Source organism: Pristiophorus japonicus, unplaced genomic scaffold (genome assembly GCF_044704955.1).
Source record: "Pristiophorus japonicus isolate sPriJap1 unplaced genomic scaffold, sPriJap1.hap1 HAP1_SCAFFOLD_904, whole genome shotgun sequence".
Taxonomy (NCBI): Eukaryota; Metazoa; Chordata; class Chondrichthyes; family Pristiophoridae; genus Pristiophorus; species Pristiophorus japonicus.
This window is the reverse complement of record NW_027254829.1, coordinates 56,075-76,152: the sequence shown is the minus strand read 5'-3', so window position 1 is coordinate 76,152 and position 20,078 is coordinate 56,075. Positions and strand designations below refer to the sequence as shown.

Genomic DNA, 20,078 nt, shown 5'->3' with positions numbered 1-20,078 from the left:
TTAAACAGCAAAGAATGACTAAGAAAGCAATAAAGAAAGGAAAGATAGATTACGAGGGTAAACTTGCGCAAAACATAAAAACAGATAGTAAAAGCTTTTACAGATATATAAAACGGAAAAGAGTGACTAAAGTAAATGTTGGTCCCTTAGAAAATGAGAAGGGGGATTTAATAATGGGAAATGTGGAAATGGCTGAGACCTTAAATAATTATTTTGCTTCGGTCTTCACAGTGGAAGACACAAAAACCATGCCAAAAATTGCTGGTCACAGGAATGTGGGAAGGGAGAACCTTGAGACAATCACTATCACTAGGGGGGTAGTGCTGGACAGGCTAATGGGGCTCAAGGTAGACAAGTCCCCTGGTCCTGATGAAATGCATCCCAGGATATTAAGAGATGGTGGAAGTTATAGCAGATGCATTCGTTATAATCTACCAAAATTCTCTGGACTCTGGGGAGGTACCAGCGGATTGGAAAGCAGCTAATGTAACGCCTCTGTTTAAAAAAGGCGACAGACAAAAGGCAGGTAACTATAGGCCGGTTAGTTTAACATCTGTAGTGGGGAAAATGCTTAAAACTATCATTAAGGAAGAACTAGCGGAACATCTAGATAGGAATAGTGCAATCAAGCAGACGCAACATGGAGTCATGAAGGGGAAATCATGTTTAACTAATTTACTGGAATTCTTTGAGGATATAACGAGCATGGTGGATAGAGGTGTACCGATGGATGTGGTGTATTTAGATTTCCAAAAGGCATTCGATAAGGTGCCACAGAAAAGGTTACTGCAGAAGATAAAGGTTCGCGGAGTCAGAGGAAATGTATTGGCATAGATAGAGAATTGGCTGGCTAACAGGAAGCAGAGAGTCGGGATAAATGGGTCCTTTTCGGGTTGGAAATCGGTGGTTAGTGGTGTGCCACAGGGATCGGTGCTGGGACCACAACTGTTTACAATATACATAGATGACCTGGAAGAGGGGACAGTGTAGTGTAACAAAATTTGCAGATGACACAAAGATTAGTGGGAAAGCGGGTTGTGTAGAGGACACAAGAGAGGCTGCAAAGAGATTTAGATAGGTTAAGTGAATGGGCTAAGGTTTGGCAGATGGAATACAATGTCGGAAAGTGAGGGGTCATCCACCTTGGGGGAAATAAAACAGTAAAAGGGAATATTATTTGAATGGGGAGAAATTACAACATGCTGCGGTGCAGAGGGACCTGGGGGTCCTTGTGCATGAATCCCAAAAAGTGCAGGTGCAGCAGGTAATCAGGAAGGCGAATGGAATGTTGGCCTTCATTGCGAGAGGGATGGAGTACAAAAGCAGGGAGGTCCTGCTGCAACTGTATAGGGTATTGGTGAGGCCGCACCTGGAGTACTGCCTGCAGTTTTGGTCACCTTACTTAAGGAAGGATATACTAGCTTTGGAGGGGGTACAGAGACTATTCACTAGGCTGATTCCAGAGATGAGGGGGTTACCTTATGATGATAGATTGAGTAGACTGGGTCTTTACTCATTGGAGTTCAGAAGGATGAGAGGTGATCTTATAGAAACATTTAAAATAATGAAAGGGATAGACAAGATAAAGGCAGAGAGGTTGTTTCCACTGGTCGGGAAGACTAGAACTAGGGGGCACAGCCTCAAAATACGGGGGAGCCAATTTAAAACCGAGTTGAGAAGGAATTTCTTCTCCCAGAGGGTTGTGAATCTGTGGAATTTTCTGCCCAAGGAAGCAGTTGAGGCTAGCTCATTGAATGTATTCAAGTCACAGATAGATAGATTTTTAACCAATAAGGGAATTAAGGGTTATGGGGAGCGGGCGGGTAAGTGGAGCTGAGTCCATGGCCAGATCAGCCATGATCTTGTTGAATGGCGGAGCAGGCTCGAGGGGCTAGATGGCCTACTCCTGTTCCTAATTCTTATGTTCTTATGTGTTCAAAATCATGAAGGCTTTAGATAAGAGTAAACGAGGAAAAACTTTCCAGTGGCATGAGGGTTGGTAACCAGAGGACAAAGATTTACGGTAATTGGCAAAAGAACCTGAGGTGACATGAGACATCCTTTTACGCAGTGAGTTGTTATGATCTAGAATGCACTGCATGAAAGAGTAGTGGCAACAGATTCAATAATAACTTCAACAGATTCAATAATAACAGAGAATTGGATAAATACTTAGTGTAAAAATTTGCAAAGCTATGAGGAAAGAGCAGGGGAGTGGGACTAATTTGATGGTTCTTTCAAAGAGCTGGCACAAGTATGCTAGGCCGAATGGTCTCCTTCAGTGCTGTATCATATGAATTTAACTTCTGGTATTTGAGATTTTTTTTCTAAGGTGATAACAGATGAATAAATTGTATATCTTTTTGAAATCAGTATGTCATTAATCAGGATTAAATTTATATCTAGAGTTTTTGTTTATAATTTAGTACATCTGTGTCTTAACTATTCTATAATCTGTTTAATTTAGGTAAATGTAAGAGGAGTGAGGATAGTGTTCATGGACAGTCTAGCCAAGAAGACTTGGAAATAATAGAAAATAGTGCAAGTTCAGCCTTCCCTGACACACTTAACACCTTTCAAACAGAGACATTGGGTGAGTTTGTAGTTTTCTATTTATTAATTTATAAAGTCAGAAATACATGTACATGGATCTGTATCAAAAATTTATCACTAAGTCCTTCGATGGATAATCTCTTAATTGTATTCTATTTTTTTTTCTTAGGTATCCTAGTGTCCTTGCCTTCGTCCGTCTCTGAGAAAGCGCCAAGTGGTTATAAAATGAAAAGCAAAGCTGATGGCACAATACATAAAAATAAAATATCACCAGAATCAAATTCCACTACAGAATCCCCCAAAAAAGAAAATCTGATTATTTCAACCTTCAGTACAACTGATGTGAACAAATCAGTGCTTTCAACGGATAGTCCGACTTCCAGCAGCCAGGCATCCAAATGTAGCTTTTGGACCACTGGAGAAGCCAGTTCTGGATCTGTCCTTCCTTCATCAGTTGCTGTTACTCACACAACTACTTTAGCTGTGTCAAAGTCTCGAGCTGGGGATGTTGCTGAAATGGAGATTGAAGCCCAGTCACCATCCATTTATCTTGAAAAGGCAGAACTTTCTCCACTTGTGCAACAGAAGCTCAGTGAGGGCCCTATGGACATTGAAGAGTTAACTAATCACCATGAGAAAACAGAATCACTATCCAAATTGACATGTCAAAATGGGCTTGCTGCAAAAGCTAATAAGTCTTCAATTTATGATACTAATGAGTCAAAAGCAGTTACAAGTCAACAGAAGTTTGAGCCAGCAATCAAAACAGTCTGTGTTACAAGGGCAAATAGTGAGACTGCAGCTGTAGTTTGTAATGTACCACCTTCAACTTGTTCTGAAACATCGGTTCAGTCAACTCTTATAGTACGGAAAAGTTCTGAGTGTGAGCCTACTTCTCTGGATGGAAGAACTTTATCAATTGATTCTGATAACTCTTCTGTAACTGCAGTGTCAGATCAGCAATCTGTTGTGTACACACATGGGATTTCTAGAAGCCCTTCTTTAACCAATCCACTGCACGCTCAAGTCCTTGTTTCCACAGTTCCTGAAGCATCAAATAGTTCCGCTGTAAGTTCTAATTCAATGAACTCTCTTAAATCTGGTGCAATAAAAACGTGCATCGTTTCTGCTGAAGTGGAGTTGCCTAACCAAACAGAACCGGTTTCTTCCACTGTATCTTCTAAATCAAGCTCTGGGGTTAAGGCTGCATTCCTGCAACCAAGCCTTATTACTTCAGGCCTGAACCCTGCAGCAGAAAGTGTTTCAACTAACATGGTGTCTAAGTCACCCCTCACTGCCACTGCTGCAAAATCTGATCTCTCCACTTCCAAAATTGCAAATGCTGAATCGTCCAGCACGATGGAGGTCGATCCCACAAATATAGTAACTCTCAGGATAATCATTAGTGACGATCCCAAACCGTCTTCATCAGATACAGAATTAAGTAATGCTGTGTCCAGTATTACAAATGAAAATGTACCGACAATTATATTGTCCTCGCCGGGTGGTACACCCTTAAAAGGCAAAGGATTAAGCCAACCTTTATCAAGTAACAACAGTACTGCTGTTACAGAAACCATCTCTAGTCGCAATGAGTGTGTAAGTACTGAAGAAACAGAAAGTGCTATAAATAGTTTGGGAATGACAGAGGGGCCTGAAAGCAGTGAGCAGAATGTTGCACCAGCTGAAGTTGAAGCTGTGCCTACACAAAGCACTACCTCCAGTAATGTGACAGTTAATATACCACAGCCTGACTGTACTCTGTTTTCCACACAAAATCCAATTAGCTTATCAAAAGACACTGGGCTTATTCAACTATTGCCTGCCACGACCACATTTGGGCAATCCAGCAGTGTCCTCATAGCAACTTGTGTGCAAAATTCTGCAGGACAATCTTTGAGGAAAAGAGATGAACCAAATAATGGTAACACATTCATTTTGGACCACAGAGGGAATTCTGCAAATGTCTTGATGCTACCAAGTAGCTCTGCTTCTGCTACTCTATCGACATCAGCTCCTCGAGCTTTATCAACGCCTCCAAGGCCGAGCACTGTTTTTACCATGGGACAGCCTGTATCTTCAAACTTTTCACAGGGTATTGGTGCAGGTGATGAGACTCTACTCAAAATTAAATTAGTATTGTAAACCTGCCAAAAAATTGCAATGAACAACATTTATGCATTACCAAATTGTAGAACTTCGTGCAGAATTATTGTGGTACTGCAAACTTTTATTGTTTCTATTAGTGCATAGTACTACCCAACTTTATGAAGTAATACTATATTATGCACTCAGTTAAAGTTTGTTGCATGGCTGGTGTCATAAACAGCTCATGCAAAGACAAGTGATGATAGACTTGGTATATTTAGCAGAGCAGATGGAGACAGTTAATTTAAGTATTATTTTCCTAGTTTCCTCTCTGTTTACAGTAATACCCAAACTGCTGTCCTGGCAGCTAACTTGGCACAAAACAGAGACTGAACCTGACTTTTCAGCTAACGCATTCTAGAAAAGAGATTGAGCCTGTGCTTTCCTTGTCTGTAGCTAAGAGCCACTCCCTATGTTTACTTGGTGCCATGTTTAGTGAAGATTAATGCCAATTCAAAGTACATATTAATTTCCTTCCCTCACTATTACTTATGAGAGGACAGACAGTGAGCAGCCATGACTCATGCTGTTCCTCCATCTGTTATTTTTCTTTATCCTCCCCAAATTGAGTGATATCTGGCCTCTGAGTCTGGTAGCTGATTATATGTAACGTTTTCCTTGGTGGGGTTTTCTAGCTCATCCTGCTACTAACAGTTGAAATGTGTTACATTTTTCAGGGCCAACTTTTATTATTGCATCCCCTGTTCAGCCAGTACTGCAAGGAATGATGGGAATGATTCCTGTTTCAATAATGGGTCCAAGCAGTGGAGCTTCATTCACAGTGTCACCCCAACAGGTAAATTTGTATGTATTCTGTGTGTGTCTGTCTGCATTGGAGTGCATGATCTGTGACTGAGGAGGTGCTGCTTTTACTGAGGATAATTGTATATTGATTTGGGACTATAACCACTTGATTGATTCTGTTTCACATACCAAAGAATCATAGAAATTGCAGCAAAGAGAGAGACTATTTGGCCTATTGTACCAGTTCCATTTTAAATGATGTCATAGTCTCTGCCTCAACATGTATTTGTTGTAAAGCATGCTATGGCCTGACTGCTATGTTGTGTATTGTTGTTACAGTTTATTTTCCCAGCTTTAATACCGGAGAACAAAGGTGATTGTTTTGCAACAGCAAACTTGCATTTATATGGCACCTTTAACGTAGTAAAACATCCCAGACAAAAATTGACACTGAGCCAAATAAGGAGACCATAGAACAGGTGACCAAAAGCTTGGTCAAAGAGGCCGGTTTTAAGGAGCATCAAAGGAGGGGAGAAGTTTAGGGTCAGAATTCCAGAGATTGGGGACCTAGACAGTTGACGTGGCTGTCGATGGTGGAGCGAAGGAAGGGGAGAATGCACAAGAGGCCAGAGTTGGGGGAATGCAAAATTGGAGGTGGGTTGTAGGGCTGGAGGAGGTTACAGAGATGGGTAAGGCTGAAGCCATGGAGGGATTTGGACACTATGCAAATTTCAAAATCGAGAATTTGGTGGATCAGGAGTCACTGTAGGTCAGCGAATACGGGAATGATAGATGAATGAGACTTGGTGCGAGTTGGGATACGGGCATTCATTATTAATAGTCTATGCCCAAAATGCTTAGATTCTCCAATCCACTCTTGCCATTGGTTCTAGTAATTAAACAGATTCTGACTGATCATACTTGAACTGGAAACAAAGAATTTTCTGTTAAATACAAAAGCTAAATGTTGTCATCAGCGCCGTACAAAAGGACTTGGATTCACGTTTACAATTCTCTGGTGTATGGCTGATCTCGGCCAAGTAATGAGGAGGCACCATGTAGAGTGAGAGTGAGAGTAAGAGTGAGAGTGCAAGTCGTTGCCCAGGCTACTGGTGTGTATTTCCTTGAAGCCTGTCATGTAGAGCGGCATCAGTGGCATCTGGGAGCAAGCTTGCGACTCATCTCTGGGACAGGGACGGGTACATGGCACACAAGGACTTTGGACAGGGGATAAGAATAACTTTGTTTTGCCAGCCTGAAGATGTAATATATCTAGGCCGATCTCCACTTGCAGTATTTATAATTGTGCAATTTTCTATTTATTTCAACCAGGTTCTCCGTATGCCGGTATCTTCTTCACTTGGCAAAAAATGTAGCAGATTCAGCAAACTTCCTATTTCAAGGAAACCACCGCAGTTAGCAGTTCAACCAAGCACCTTAAACACAGGTTGGCACATATGCAAAGAAATAGCTATGAATATTTATCCTCCCAAAAATGTTTAACAATGTACCTAGCTACTTAAATGTCACACTTTTTCCTGCTTGTTACCTTGCATGGGCAAATAATCAAATAGTATTTTTAAGTTAATTCCTTTGACAGAAACTATACGCGATGTATCCTGGAATGTTATACGGTTATTTGTAATTCTCACCGTTGTGGTGGTTGAAAGCAGACACTTGCAGTATATCCTGGGGGTAATATTTGCTAATGCAGTTCGGGAGTGTTTAAACTAATATGGAAGGGGGATGGGAACCTATGCAGCGAGACAGGGCGAAGTAATATGGAGTCAGAAACGGATGGTAGAAAGGTAAAAAGCAATAGTGGAAGGCCGAGTAAACAAAGGCAAGAAACAAAAAGGGCCACACTACATCATAATTCTAAAAGGACAAAGGGTGTTTAAAAAAAACAAGCCTGAAGGCTTTGTGTCTTAATGTAAGGAATATTTGTAATAAGGTGGATGAATTAACTGTGCAAATAGATGTTAACAAATGTGATGTGATTGGGATTACAGAGACGTGGCTCCAGGATGATCAGGGCTGGGAACTCAACATCCAAGGGTATTCAACATTCAGGAAAGATAGAATAAAAGGAAAAGGAGGTGGGGGTAGCATTGCTGGTTAAAGAGGAGATTAATGCACTAGTTAGGAAGGACATTAGCTTGGATGATGTGGAATCTATATGGGTAGAGCTGTAGAACACCAAAGGGCAAAAAACGTTAGTGGGAGTTGTGTACAGACCTCCAAACAGTAATAGTGATGTTGGGGAAGGCAGCAAACAGGAAATTAAGCGTGCATGCAATAATGGTGCAGCAGTTATCATGGGTAACTTTAATATGCATATAGATTGGGCTAACCAAACTGGAAGCAATACGGTGGAGGAGGATTTCCTGGAGTGCATAAGGGATGGTTTTCTAGACCAATATGTCGAGGAACCAACTAGGGGGGAGGCCATCTTAGACTGGGTGTTGTGTAATGAGAGAGGATTAATTAGCAGTCTCATTGTGCAAGGCCCCTTGGAGAAGAGTGACCATAATATGGTGGAATTCTACATTAGGATGGAGAATAAAGCAATTAATTCAGAGACCATGGTCCAGAACTTAAAGAAGGGTAACTTTGAAGGTATGAGGCGTGAATTGGCTAGGATAGATTGGCGAATGATACTTAAGGGGTTGACTGGATGGGCAATGGCAGACATTTAGAGACCGCATGGATGAACTACAACAATTGGACATCCCTGTCTGGCGTAAAAATAAAAAAGGGAAGGTGGCTCAACCGTGGCTATCAAGGGAAATCAGTGATAGTATTAAAGCCAAGGAAGTGGCATACAAATTGGCCAGAAATAGCAGCGAACCCGGGGACTGGGAGAAATTTAGAACTCAGCTGAGGAGGACAAAGGGTTTGATTAGGGCAGGGAAAATAGAGTACGAGAAGAAGCTTGCAGGGAACATTAAGACGGACTGCAAAAGCTTCTATAGATATGTAAAGAGAAAAAGGTTAGTAAAGACCAACGTAGGTCCCCTGCAGTCAGAATCAGGGGAAGTCATAACGGGGAACAAAGAAATGGCAGACCAATTGAACAAGTACTTTGGTTCGGTATTCACTAAGGAGGACACAAACAACCTTCCGGATATAAAAGGGGTCAGAGGGTCTAGTAAGAAGGAAGAACTGAGGGAAATCCTTATTAGTCGGGAAATTGTGTTGGGGAAATTGATGGGATTGAAGGCCGATAAATCCCCAGTGCCTGATGGACTGCATCCCAGAGTACTTAAGGAGATGGCCTTGGAAATAGCTGATGCATTGACAGTCATTTTCCAACATTCCATAGACTCTGATCAGTTCCTATGGAGTGGAGGATAGCCAATGTAACCCCACTTTTTAAGAAAAGAGGGAGAGAGAAAACAGGGAATTTTCGACCAGTCAGCCTGACATCGGTAGTGGGTAAAATGATGGAATCAATTATTAAGGATGTCATAGCAGCGCATTTGGAAAGAGGTGACATGATGGGTTCAAGTCAGCATGGATTTGTGAAAGGGAAATCATGCTTGACAAATCTTCTGGAATTTTTTGAGGATGTTTCCAGTAGAGTGGACAAGGGAGAACCAGTTGATGTGGTGTATTTGGACTTTCAGAAGGCTTTCGACAAGGTCCCACACAAGAGATTAATGTGCAAAGTTAAAGCACATGGGATTGGGGGTAGTGTGCTGACATGGATTGAGAACTGGTTGTCAGACAGGAAGCAAAGAGTAGGAGTAAATGGGTACTTTTCAGAATGGCAGGCAGTGACTAGTGGGGTACAGCAAGGTTCTGTGCTGGGGCCCCAGCTGTTTACATTGTAGATTAATGATTTAGACGAGGGGATTAAATGTCATATCTCCAAATTTGCGGATGACACTAAGTTTGGTGGCAGTGTGAGCTGCGAGGAGGATGCTCTAAGACTGCAGAGTGACTTAAGTGGGCAAATGCATGGCAGATGAAGTATAATGTGGATAAATGTGAGGTTATCCACTCTGGTGGTAAAAACAGAGAGACAGACTATTATCTGAATGGTGACATATTAGGAAAAAGGGAGGTGCAACGAGACCTGGGTGTCATGGTACATCAGTCATTGAAGGTTGGCATGCAGGTACAGCAGGCGGTTAAGAAAGCAAATGGCATGTTGGATTTCATAGCGAGGGGATTTGAGTACGGGGCAGGGAGGTGTTGCTACAGTTGTACAGGGCCTTGGTGAGGCCACACCTGGAGTATTGTGTACAATTTTGGTCTCCTAACTTGAGGAAGGACATTCTTGCTATTGAGGGATTGCAGCGAAGGTTCACCAGACTGATTCCCGGGATGGCGGGACTGACATATCAAGAAAGACTGGATCAACCGGGCTTGTATTCACTGGAGTTCAGAAGAATGAGAGGGGATCTCATAGAAACGTTTAAAATTCTGATGGGTTTAGACAGGTTAGATGCAGGAAGAATGTTCCCAATGTTCTGGAAGTCCAGAACCAGGGGTCACAGTCTAAGGATAAGGGGTAAGTCATTTAGGACCGAGATGAGGAGAAACTTCTTCACCCAGAGAGTGGTGAACCTGTGGAATTCTCTACCACAGGAAGTTGTTGAGGCCATTTCACTAAATATATTCAAAAAGGAGTTAGATGTAGTCCTTACTACTAGGGGGATCAAGGGGTATGGCAAAGCAGGAATGGGGTACTGAAGTTGCATGTTCAGCCTTTGAATGGCGGTGCAGGCTCTAAGGGCCGAATGGCCTACTCCTGCACCTATTTTCTATGTTTCTATGTACCGCTATAGAGCATTGTGTGGCTTGGTAATGTGCATCTTCAATCTTCACTGTATTACAGTTTCCTTTATGGAGAACTGTAAATGTGAAAACTAAGCAATTTGATGTCTTGCTTTCTCATTTTTGTTCAAATGGTTATCTGGAATGCACTGAATTGATGAAATTAATTACTGTTATTACCTTGTTTTCTAGCTCAGTCATCTGTTATTGGCACTTTGATTTCAATAGATTCATCAATCACACAAAGTACTTCCCAGCCTCCGAGGTAATGTATCACAATCATTCTGGTATATCAGTCTGTATGGTATTAAAGTTAACATTTCTCAGTACAGCTTTTGTGTTAAATGATGTTTGGGTGGATGGACTCTTCGCTTGGGTTTGAAGAGTTCAAAATAGTCTTCACCTGGGCTTCCTTTAGTGTGGCCTTTGCTGGAATTACCAGATCTTTCTGGCAAGAGACCAAAAATCAAATTTTTACATGATTCAAGTGCCATCACCTCATAGTTTGACCGAGTTGCAGAATTGGACTGTTTTGGGGAGAAAGAGGAGGAACACTTGATCTCTTGGTGTTTGCATGTTTTATTTCCCTCCCTGGACTGGCAGACCCAATGTGATTTGGTCATATTTTCTATTTTAATTTCAGATCTGCATTTGCAGTGCCTTTTTTTTCCTCCCCTGCCCCTATTTTGTCCTTTTTCTTTTTTGTGGGCTTCTCCTGTCTCTTCACCATACACTATTTGCACATTCTTTTGTCCTTTTAATTTTTCTCATTTACCTTTCTGATCTTTTATATCACGTTAGTTTTTGATTAGAAGTTTGCACATCCTTCACTCCCTCTCTGATTGCTGTATCTGTTGATTTTTCCCTCTCCATCTCCTCTTCCACCTGTACTAATGTTTTGTTTTCCCTACCTAATTTAGGGTACAAGCCCAAAATATTAATTGCCTGCCTTTTCTCTTTACAGATGCTGACCTCTCTTTCCAGCATTTTCTATTTTTATTTCAGATTTGTACTTTGTTCTTTTAATTATAACACCTGACTCGTCCTGATTTGCTTAAGCAAGTTTGGTTTATATATTTCTCTCGCACTGATGGTATTATTCATATAAAATTTTGAGCGTAAAGTTGAATGAGTTGGAAATTTCACTTTGATTAATTCTATATCTAATCCAAGTCATGACTTTGTTTGATAACCTCTGGGTACAAACCCTGCCCAAAATGATGGGCTGAAAGTCTCTTTCTGATGATTCGATGCCATCTACTTGAAGTGAATTTGTATGTCTCACTCAATTCCTAATGGATATGGGCCTATGAAACAACTACCGCAATTTGGTGCTAAATTGGCAAAATTGGGTTGAGGGCTTACGATTAGCTAGACACTATTTATGGCGTGTGCTTTGAGACTGAGGCACATTATTACATTATTTGGGTAGAGCAAAGGCAGTTTACTCTGCACCTAACTGCTGAACTTGACCTACCCTACCTGAATGCCCAAACTAAAAATGTTTCATTCCTCACTTTGAGCACGAAAACTTTCTCATTTCTTTCTGATTCAGTTTTACTAAAGTCAGAGTTATTGAGACATTGAGGGGAAATAATTGGAAATCCATTGAAATCATTGCAGTTGGTTCTCAAGAATGAAAAGGTTATTTGTGAACCCATGTTCAGTGCGTTGGAGCACCAACATTGTGACAAAAGTGATGAGGGAGGGAAAGAGTGCACGGACGATTCGATCCATCATCCCTGATTTCAGTTAACTGCTTTGGAGAGGTACTAAGTGATTGGTCAGGCACCTACCCACAAAAGTGAAGGATGTTGTTCTTGTGTTGCGCTTTGCACAAAAGAAGAAACAGAATTGTACTAGTGAGGTGTCGGGTGCAAATTGTCAATTTGGACACCAGTTGTAAGGCCTACAAGAAAATAGAGATTTAATACCTTTTTTAATGAAGGAAAATAAATTGTCACTTTTAAATGTGACTTTACAGACATGCTCCAGTACTTAAAGTACTTGACTTGGGTACAATTTCTGCTGTACAGTAGTAGAGCACTATATTGGCTAGCTGGAACAACAGGAGCAGAGAGGAAGTGTGCAGATAAACAGAAATAGGAAAACACATACAAAATAGAAGTGGGTGGATTATACTTGTAGTTTTCAATTTTAAATACTATTACTAGAACTACCTGCAAGGTATACTTGCAAACACACACTTCTACAAACAAATGATTGACATAGCCAGAAAAATTGTATTTTAACTTCCACTGCACAATAGAGAACTGTATATTATGGGAAGCAAGAATTAATCGGATTCCTTCATGCCCATTGTGACGCTTGGAATGCATGACTATTACAATTGAACAGTCACTACTTGCTGTAAATATTGCACACTATGTAGCCAAATGCCTATTTCCTCAGTTTCTCTCTGCACTTTACTCCTGCCTGTGCTGCTCTCAGCCACTCACTAACAGGTGAGAGATTCACAGAAATTGACTTTCTTCAGTTTTTTAAAAAAAATCTATTCTTTCCCAAATCATCTGGAAAGATAGCAAGTAGAAATAAAGTGCTCTTTCATGTGAAGCAGACAAAATAATTTCTGCCTCTGTGAATTCTGTTCTTTGATAAAAGCTGCAACATATAATACAACATTTACATTATTTTCTAGGGGTGAAAATTCAAACAAGAGTGTTCCTTTCGAGCAAGTAGGAAAATCAAGAGAACGTCCAATGGAGATATCCAGTGCATCAAGCTCAAAATCGAGAGCTCAGCGCCATAGACGAGTGCTGTGCTTTGATAATGCCGCTTCCACAGAATCAAGCCAACCCAATGTGGAGTCCAACACCAGTCAAGAAAAAAAAGAAAATCATGTAGATAATAAAAGCCAATCTAACAGACTTTTTAGTTTCCAGAACAAGGAGCGATCTGAAAGGACAGATACAAGGGTTAGTAAAGGGAGGGAAATACAGGGGAAATCGGAGAAGAGTAAAAATTCATCTTCTGGCCCATCTTATGATTTATTCCACAAAGCAACAGCAAATAAGGAAAATGAGGCAAGCAGGGACCAAGTTAGACAGAGAAGTAGAGAAACTTCAGATCTTTCAAATCCACAAATGCAAAAGAAAAGCTCTCAAAGTGAGAGACCTAAAACTGACATCACAGAAAAGGATGGCATAAATAAAATTCCTGAATCTCAGCAAGAGTGCAAAAAAGGGACCACTGCTCTTGTAGTCTCTCAAGAAATAACTTCTAAAAGGAATCCAGATAAAAGTGATAGTTTTAGTCTGACCAGCACACTAACTAAACAGGCAGCTGAGATGCTGCAAGATATGCAGAGGCAAAGTCCTGCCCCAAAACAAACTAGTAATGCTGACTTACCTGTGCCGAGGACACCAGGCTCTAATGTACATGAAGGGCCAGATGATTGCTCAGACTTCCAACGGACTCCACATAACAAAAGTTTCGGAGATGAGAAGGCATCGCCCAGAGTAATGGTACCTCCAACAACCCCAGACATACCAACATGCAGCCCAGCAAGTGAAGCAGGAAGTGAAAACAGTGTTAGTATGGCTGCACATACTCTGATGATTCTCTCGAGGGCAGCGATTGCAAGGACTACTGGTACTACCCCTCTGAAAGATACTACCTGTCAAATGCGGTCTCCGCTTAGCCACACAAAGAAAAGGAAGCTGGAAGAACGGGAGGAAGAATATAGGCAGCAGTCTTTATCCAATAAGACAGACCTTCAGAATTCCAGCTCACCTGGAAGGAAGAAACGGTCAAAATCACATGTAAGTAGCTCACTCTCAGGATTTTGTCACATGGTGGCCTTACAGTCAGTGTTTGGCAATACACAGCCTGTCGAGTCAATAATAAAGAAAACTATTGCCACTTACTACAAACATAAGCACTGATGTTAAAGTGATTAAAATTCTGCCCTCCTGAGCATCCCTGATTATAACTGCTCAACCATTGGTGGCCTTGCTTTTAGCTGTCTGGGCCCTTAGCTCTGGAACTCCCTCCCTAAATCTCTACCTCTTTCCTCTTTTAAGACTCTCCTTTAAAACCTATCTCCTTTGACCAAGCTTTTGGCCATCTGCTGTAATTTCTTCTTGTGTGGCTCGGTGTCAAATTTATTTTGTCTTGTAACACTGCTCTGAAGTGCCTTGGAACGTTTTACTACGTTAAAGGCACTATGTAAATAAGTTATTATGTTCATTACAGATGTGTAAACCTGAGATTGTTGTGTTAAGACTATAATAATCTGGTTACAGATGTTGAGTTTTAGTCTTCCAGGTAGGTTAGTGGAGGCACTATTCGGTTGATCCCTGCAGTTCGAGGACTGAGTTTTTACAAACTTAAGCTTCAGTCTTAAAGATGTAACAAAAAAGTATTTTTGTCTGAAATTAGATCTGGTCCTGTGTAATGAGACAGGATTAATAAACAATCTCCTAGTAAAGGATCCCCTTGGAATGAATGATCATAGCATGGTTGAATTTCAAATTCAGATGGAGGGCGAGAAAGTTGTATCTCAAACCAGTGTACTAAGCTTAAATAAAGGAGACTACAAAGGTATGAGGGCAGAGTTGGCTAAAGTGGACTAGGAAAATAGATTAAAATGTAGGATAGTTGATGAACAGTGGCGTATATTTAAGGAGATATTTCACAACTCAAGAAAAATATTCCTGTGAGGAAGAAAGGGTGTAAGAGAAAAGTTAGTCATCAGTGGCTAACTAAAGAAATAAAGGATGGTATCCAATTTAAAAACAAGGGCATACAAAGTGGCCAAAACTAGAAGATTGGGAAGCTTTTAAAAGCCAGCAAAGAATGACTGAACAAATAATTAAGAAAGGGAAGATAGACAATGAAAGTAAACTAGCACGAAATATAAAACAGATAGCAAGAGTTTCTATAGGTATATAAAAAGGAAAAGAGTGGCTAAAGTAAATGTTGGTCCCCTAGAGGAGACTGGGGAAATAGTAATGGGAAACATGGAGATGGCAGAAACGCTGAATAAATATTTTGTTTCAGTCTTTACGGTAGAGGGCACTAACTATATTTCGACAGTGGATAGTCAAGGGGCTATGGTTGGGTGGGGGGGCGGGGGGGGGAAGGAACTTAACACAATCACTAAGGAGGTGATACTCAGTAAGATAATGGGACTAAAGGCGGATAAATCCCCTGGACCTGATGGCTTGCATCCTAGGGTCTTAAGAGACGTAGTGGCAGGGAAAAGTGGATGCATTGGTTGTAATTTACCAAAATTCCCTGGATTCTGGAGCGGTCCAAGCTAGACTGGGTGTTGTGTAATGAGAGAGGATTAATTAGCAATCTTGTTGTGTGAGGCCCCTTGGGGAAGAGTGACCATAATATGGTAGAATTTTTCATTAAGATGGAGAGTGGCACAGTTAATTCAGAGATTAGGGTCCTGAACTTAAAGAAAGGTAACTTCGATGGTATGAGATGTGAATTGGCTAGGATAGACTGGCGAATGATACTTAAAGGGTTGCAGGTGGATAGGCAACGGCAGACATTTAAAGATCACATGGATGAACTTCAACAATTGTACATCCCTGTCTGGTGTAAAAATAAAATGGGGCAGGGTGGCTCAACCGTGGCTAACAAGGGAAATTAGGGATAGTGATAAATCCAAGGAAGAGGCATATAAATTGGCCAGAAAAAGCAGCAAACCTGAGGACTGGGAGAAATTTAGAATTCAGCAGAGGAGGACAAAGGGTTTAATTGGGAGGGGGAAAATAAGAGTATGAGAGTAAGCTTGCAGGGAACATAAAAACTGACTGCAAAAGCTTCTATAGATATGTGAAGAGAAAAAGATTAGTGAAGACAAATGTAAGTCCCTTGTAGTCAGAATCAGGTGAATTTATAATGGGGAACAAAGAAATGGCAGACCAATTGAACAAATACTTTTGGTTCTGTCTTCACTAAGGAAGACACACATAATCTTCCGGAAATACTAGGGGACCGAGGGTCGAGCAAGAAGGAGGAACTGAACAAAATCCTTAATAGTCAGGAAATTGTGATAGGGAAATTGATGGGACTGAAGGCTGATAAATCACCAGGGCCTGCTGGTCTGCATCTCAGAGTACTTAAGGAAGTTGCCCTAGAAATAGTGGATGCATTGGTGGTCATTTTCCAACATTCTATAGACTCTGGATCAGTTCCTATGGATTGGAGGGTAGCTAATGTAACCCCACTTTTTTAAAAAAGGAGAGAGAAAACAGGGAATTATAGAACAGTTAGTCTGACATCCGTAGTGGGGAAAATGTTGGAATCAATTATTAAAGATGTAATAGCAGCGCATTTGGAAAGTAGTGACAGGATAGGTCCAAGTCAGCATGGATTTATGAAAGGGAAATCATGTTTGACAAGTCTTCTAGAATTTTTTGAGGATGTAACTAGTAGAGTGGACAAGGGAGAACCAGTGGATGTGGTGTATTTGGACTTTCAAAAGGCTTTTGACAAGGTCCCACACAAGAGATTAGTGTGCAAAATTAAAGCGCATGGTATTGGGGGAAATGTATTGACGTGGATAGAGAACTGGTTGGCAGACAGGAAGCAAAGAGTAGGAATAAACGGGTCCTTTTCAGAATGGCAAGCAGTGACTAGTGGTGGACCGCAAGGTTCAGTGCTGGGACCCCAGCTATTTACAATACACATTAATAATTTAGATGAAGGAATTGAATGTAATATCTCCAAGTTTGCAGATGACACTCAGCTGGGTGGCAGTGTGAGCTGTGAGGAGGATGCTAAGAGGCTGCAGGATGACTTGGACAGGTTAGGTGAGTGGGCAAATGCATGGCAGATGCAGTATAATGTAGATAAACGTGAGGTTATCCACTTTGGTGGCAAAAACAGGAAGGCAGAATATTATCTGAATGGTGACAGATTAGGAAACGGGAAGGTGCAATGAGACCTGGGTGTCATGGTACATCAGTCATTGAAAGTAGGCATGCAGGTACAGCAGGCGGTGAAGAAGGCAAATGGCATGTTGGCCTTCATAGCAAGTGAATTTGAGTAAGAGCAGGGAGGTCTTACTGCAATTGTACAGGGCCTTGATGAGGCCTGACCTGAAATATTGTGTATAGTTTTGGTCTCCTAATCTGAGGAAGGACATTCTTGCTATTGAGGGAGTGCAGCGAAGTTTCACCAGACTGATTCCCAGGATGGCAGGACTGACATATGAGGAGAGACTGGATCGACTCGGCTTATATTCATTGGAATTTAGAAGACGGAGGGGGGATCTCATAGAAACATATAAAATTCTGACGGGACTGGACAGCTTCGATGCAGGAAGAATTTTCCCGATGTTGGGGAAGTCCCAAACCCGGGGTCACAGTCTAAGAATAAGGGGTAAGCCATTTAGGACCGAGATGAGGAGAAACTTCTTCACTTGAGGGTGTTGAATCTTTGGAGTTCTCTACCTTAGAGGACTGTGGAGGCTCAGTTGTTAAGTATATATTCAAGAGAGATCGATAGATTTTTGGTTATTAAGGGATATGGAGATAGTGCTGGAAAGTGGAGCTGAGGTAGATCAGTCATTATCTCATTGACTGGCAGAGCAGGCTTGAGGGGCTGAATGGCTTACACCTGCTCCTAAATCTTATGTAACTACGCGTCAAGAGTGGAGTTGTGCCATTTCCCCCAAGGAAATTTGTAACAGTTTTAATTGAAACATCACCTTGTGCAAATTTTGATTGTTTGCACCACTCCCCGAATTAAGTCTGCCAAATTGGCTCATTAACATAGCCTCACCACCATGCAAAAGACCAGAAAAGGTGAGTTTCCTGCATTTACAGGTTAGTGTTTCAGGTCACCGACCCTTCGTCAGAACAGGAGAGTGTTGGGAAAGCACAGATCCTGAAGGAGCGAGGAGAAGGAAGGACAAAAGGGAAGGTCTGTGAGGGAGGGGGGAGGTAGGCAGGCGAAATTAGAGAGACAACAGGGATGATGGGCCAACTTGAAATGGTAATGACAGAAGTTAGAAAAACATTAGACTGAGTCCATGATCTGATTGGATCAGCCATGATATTTAATGGCGGAGCAGGCTCGAGGGACTGTATGGCCTACTACTATTTCTTATGTTCTTATTTACACAGCAGGACCCAGTCACTTTCAGGTGTTCTAATATTTCCTTACGGAGACCTGTACTGTATTTTCTGTATCTTTGGCATCTGAGGCATTAAAGAGAAAAGCTTTCACAATTTTCTTAAACATATTGTGCTTTATATGCATCAATGGTTTGATGGCTTCAAACTTTAAGTCTTGCTTTATCCTACTGATATGAAAATTAAAGGAAGAAAGATGGTGTATGTTCTGCACTTTCCTTGGGGCCCCATTTGTTCTATGCTCCGTAGCATACTAATACAATTTTCAGGGAATATTGATGTCGAAACCAGTGTTCATTTCTGTGAAAGGCAATTCCAGGCCAGAATTTTAATGTCCTAAGAATATTGTCAGATATCCACTTCCAAAGTAAACAACTGTTTCAAAGGTCATTCTTTTGCTGTGGGTTAGTACAGGGGAATAACCTGTTTTTGATAGAGAATTGTAGTTTTTATAATTACTATAAATATACTGTTTGTATTGATGTGTTCAGTTAAATGGTGGCTTAGAGCCTGAGCTAGTCTTCAATCTATATTCTTCCACCTACCAGAGGAAGTGGATCGTGTGACAGCACATGATTAAAAAAAAGTTTACTGGAATATAATCTAAAATGTAATGAAGGCTAATACGTCATAGAAAAGCTTACATGGAAGCACTATTTCAAGTTAAATTGTAACTAAGTGGTGAAGTGCAAAAATCACACGAGGAAAGGAAAGAGTGCCATAGGATGTGAAGGAGTGAATAAGGTGTGGAGTAGATCCTTTTGATGATGATGATGATGCCTAGGTGGTTACATGAGCCAGTTTTGAGCATGAGCATAATCTAGGTTGTGTGTTGGGGCTATACAAGAATAGATTCACTGGCTATTTCACAAGCTATATTGAAAGTTCTATTAATTATTTGACTAACAATGATCACTTAATTTAAAATAATGCTGTTATAATTTCATAGGCTATGGGACATATTGCAGACATTTTTCCTTTTTAATTTCTTCTGTTCAGAATTCTTACATTACTTGGTATGAAGAAAAAAATTGCAAATCACAATCATTTTAACTTTAAAATGAAATATGTTTTATCTTCTAGAAACACAAGAGAAAGAAACACCTGGACTCTTTTCCTGTTGAAATGGATGTAGATAAGTTTTTGAGTTCATTGCAATATGATGAATGATTGATTATGTAGAATTCAATATGGCCTTAATCTCATGAGTAACGGAACTGCTCCTGCATCCTACTCCGTTCATCTACACTCACTGATTCCTGCTATTGTTGTACAAAATTTTAAATAAATGACAATGCCCTCCAAACAGCACTTAATTACAATTGTTGACATTTACAATGGGTACATGCATCTTTGTGTAGTGTAGTTGAAGAGCAAGTTTTATTAAAAAAAAGCAACATAACTAGATTATACACTTGTTCCAAACATGCTTGTTTGGAACTTGGTCTGTATATTTCAAGTTACAATTGTTAATACCATGTCAACTTGTAAATACTGTAAAGCTTTGAACTGTACTTTAATTATAAATCTACCCTGTGCAAGAAAGCATGAATTGCCTGGCAGTCTCCAGATTGTGTTGTCTTGGGTTATTTCCATAAGGTCATGGGGGAGATATTCAGGTGGCCTTTTGAAGTAAAGGCCATGTTGTACTTTGTTCTGTTTTTTAGTGCATGATTAACAGCTTAATGTAAAACAAGAATGCACCTTTATTTCATCAATTTTCATTTTAAG

At 40.7% G+C, this 20,078-nt stretch overlaps 1 protein-coding gene across 1 annotated transcript in view; it reads left to right on the top strand.

The window, feature by feature from the left end:
• Positions 1-19,949, top strand: part of npat (nuclear protein, ataxia-telangiectasia locus) — a 54,306-nt gene extending 34,357 nt beyond the window's left edge. The window contains exons 12-18 of the mRNA XM_070874602.1: positions 2,468-2,593; positions 2,723-4,660; positions 5,379-5,497; positions 6,778-6,892; positions 10,423-10,495; positions 12,890-14,012; positions 19,431-19,949. Of these exons, the coding sequence (XP_070730703.1) occupies positions 2,468-2,593; positions 2,723-4,660; positions 5,379-5,497; positions 6,778-6,892; positions 10,423-10,495; positions 12,890-14,012; positions 19,431-19,517 (3,581 nt within the window). The 3' untranslated portion in view covers positions 19,518-19,949. The remainder of the gene's footprint in view (positions 1-2,467; positions 2,594-2,722; positions 4,661-5,378; positions 5,498-6,777; positions 6,893-10,422; positions 10,496-12,889; positions 14,013-19,430) is intronic.
• Positions 19,950-20,078: the final 129 nt, after the last annotated feature.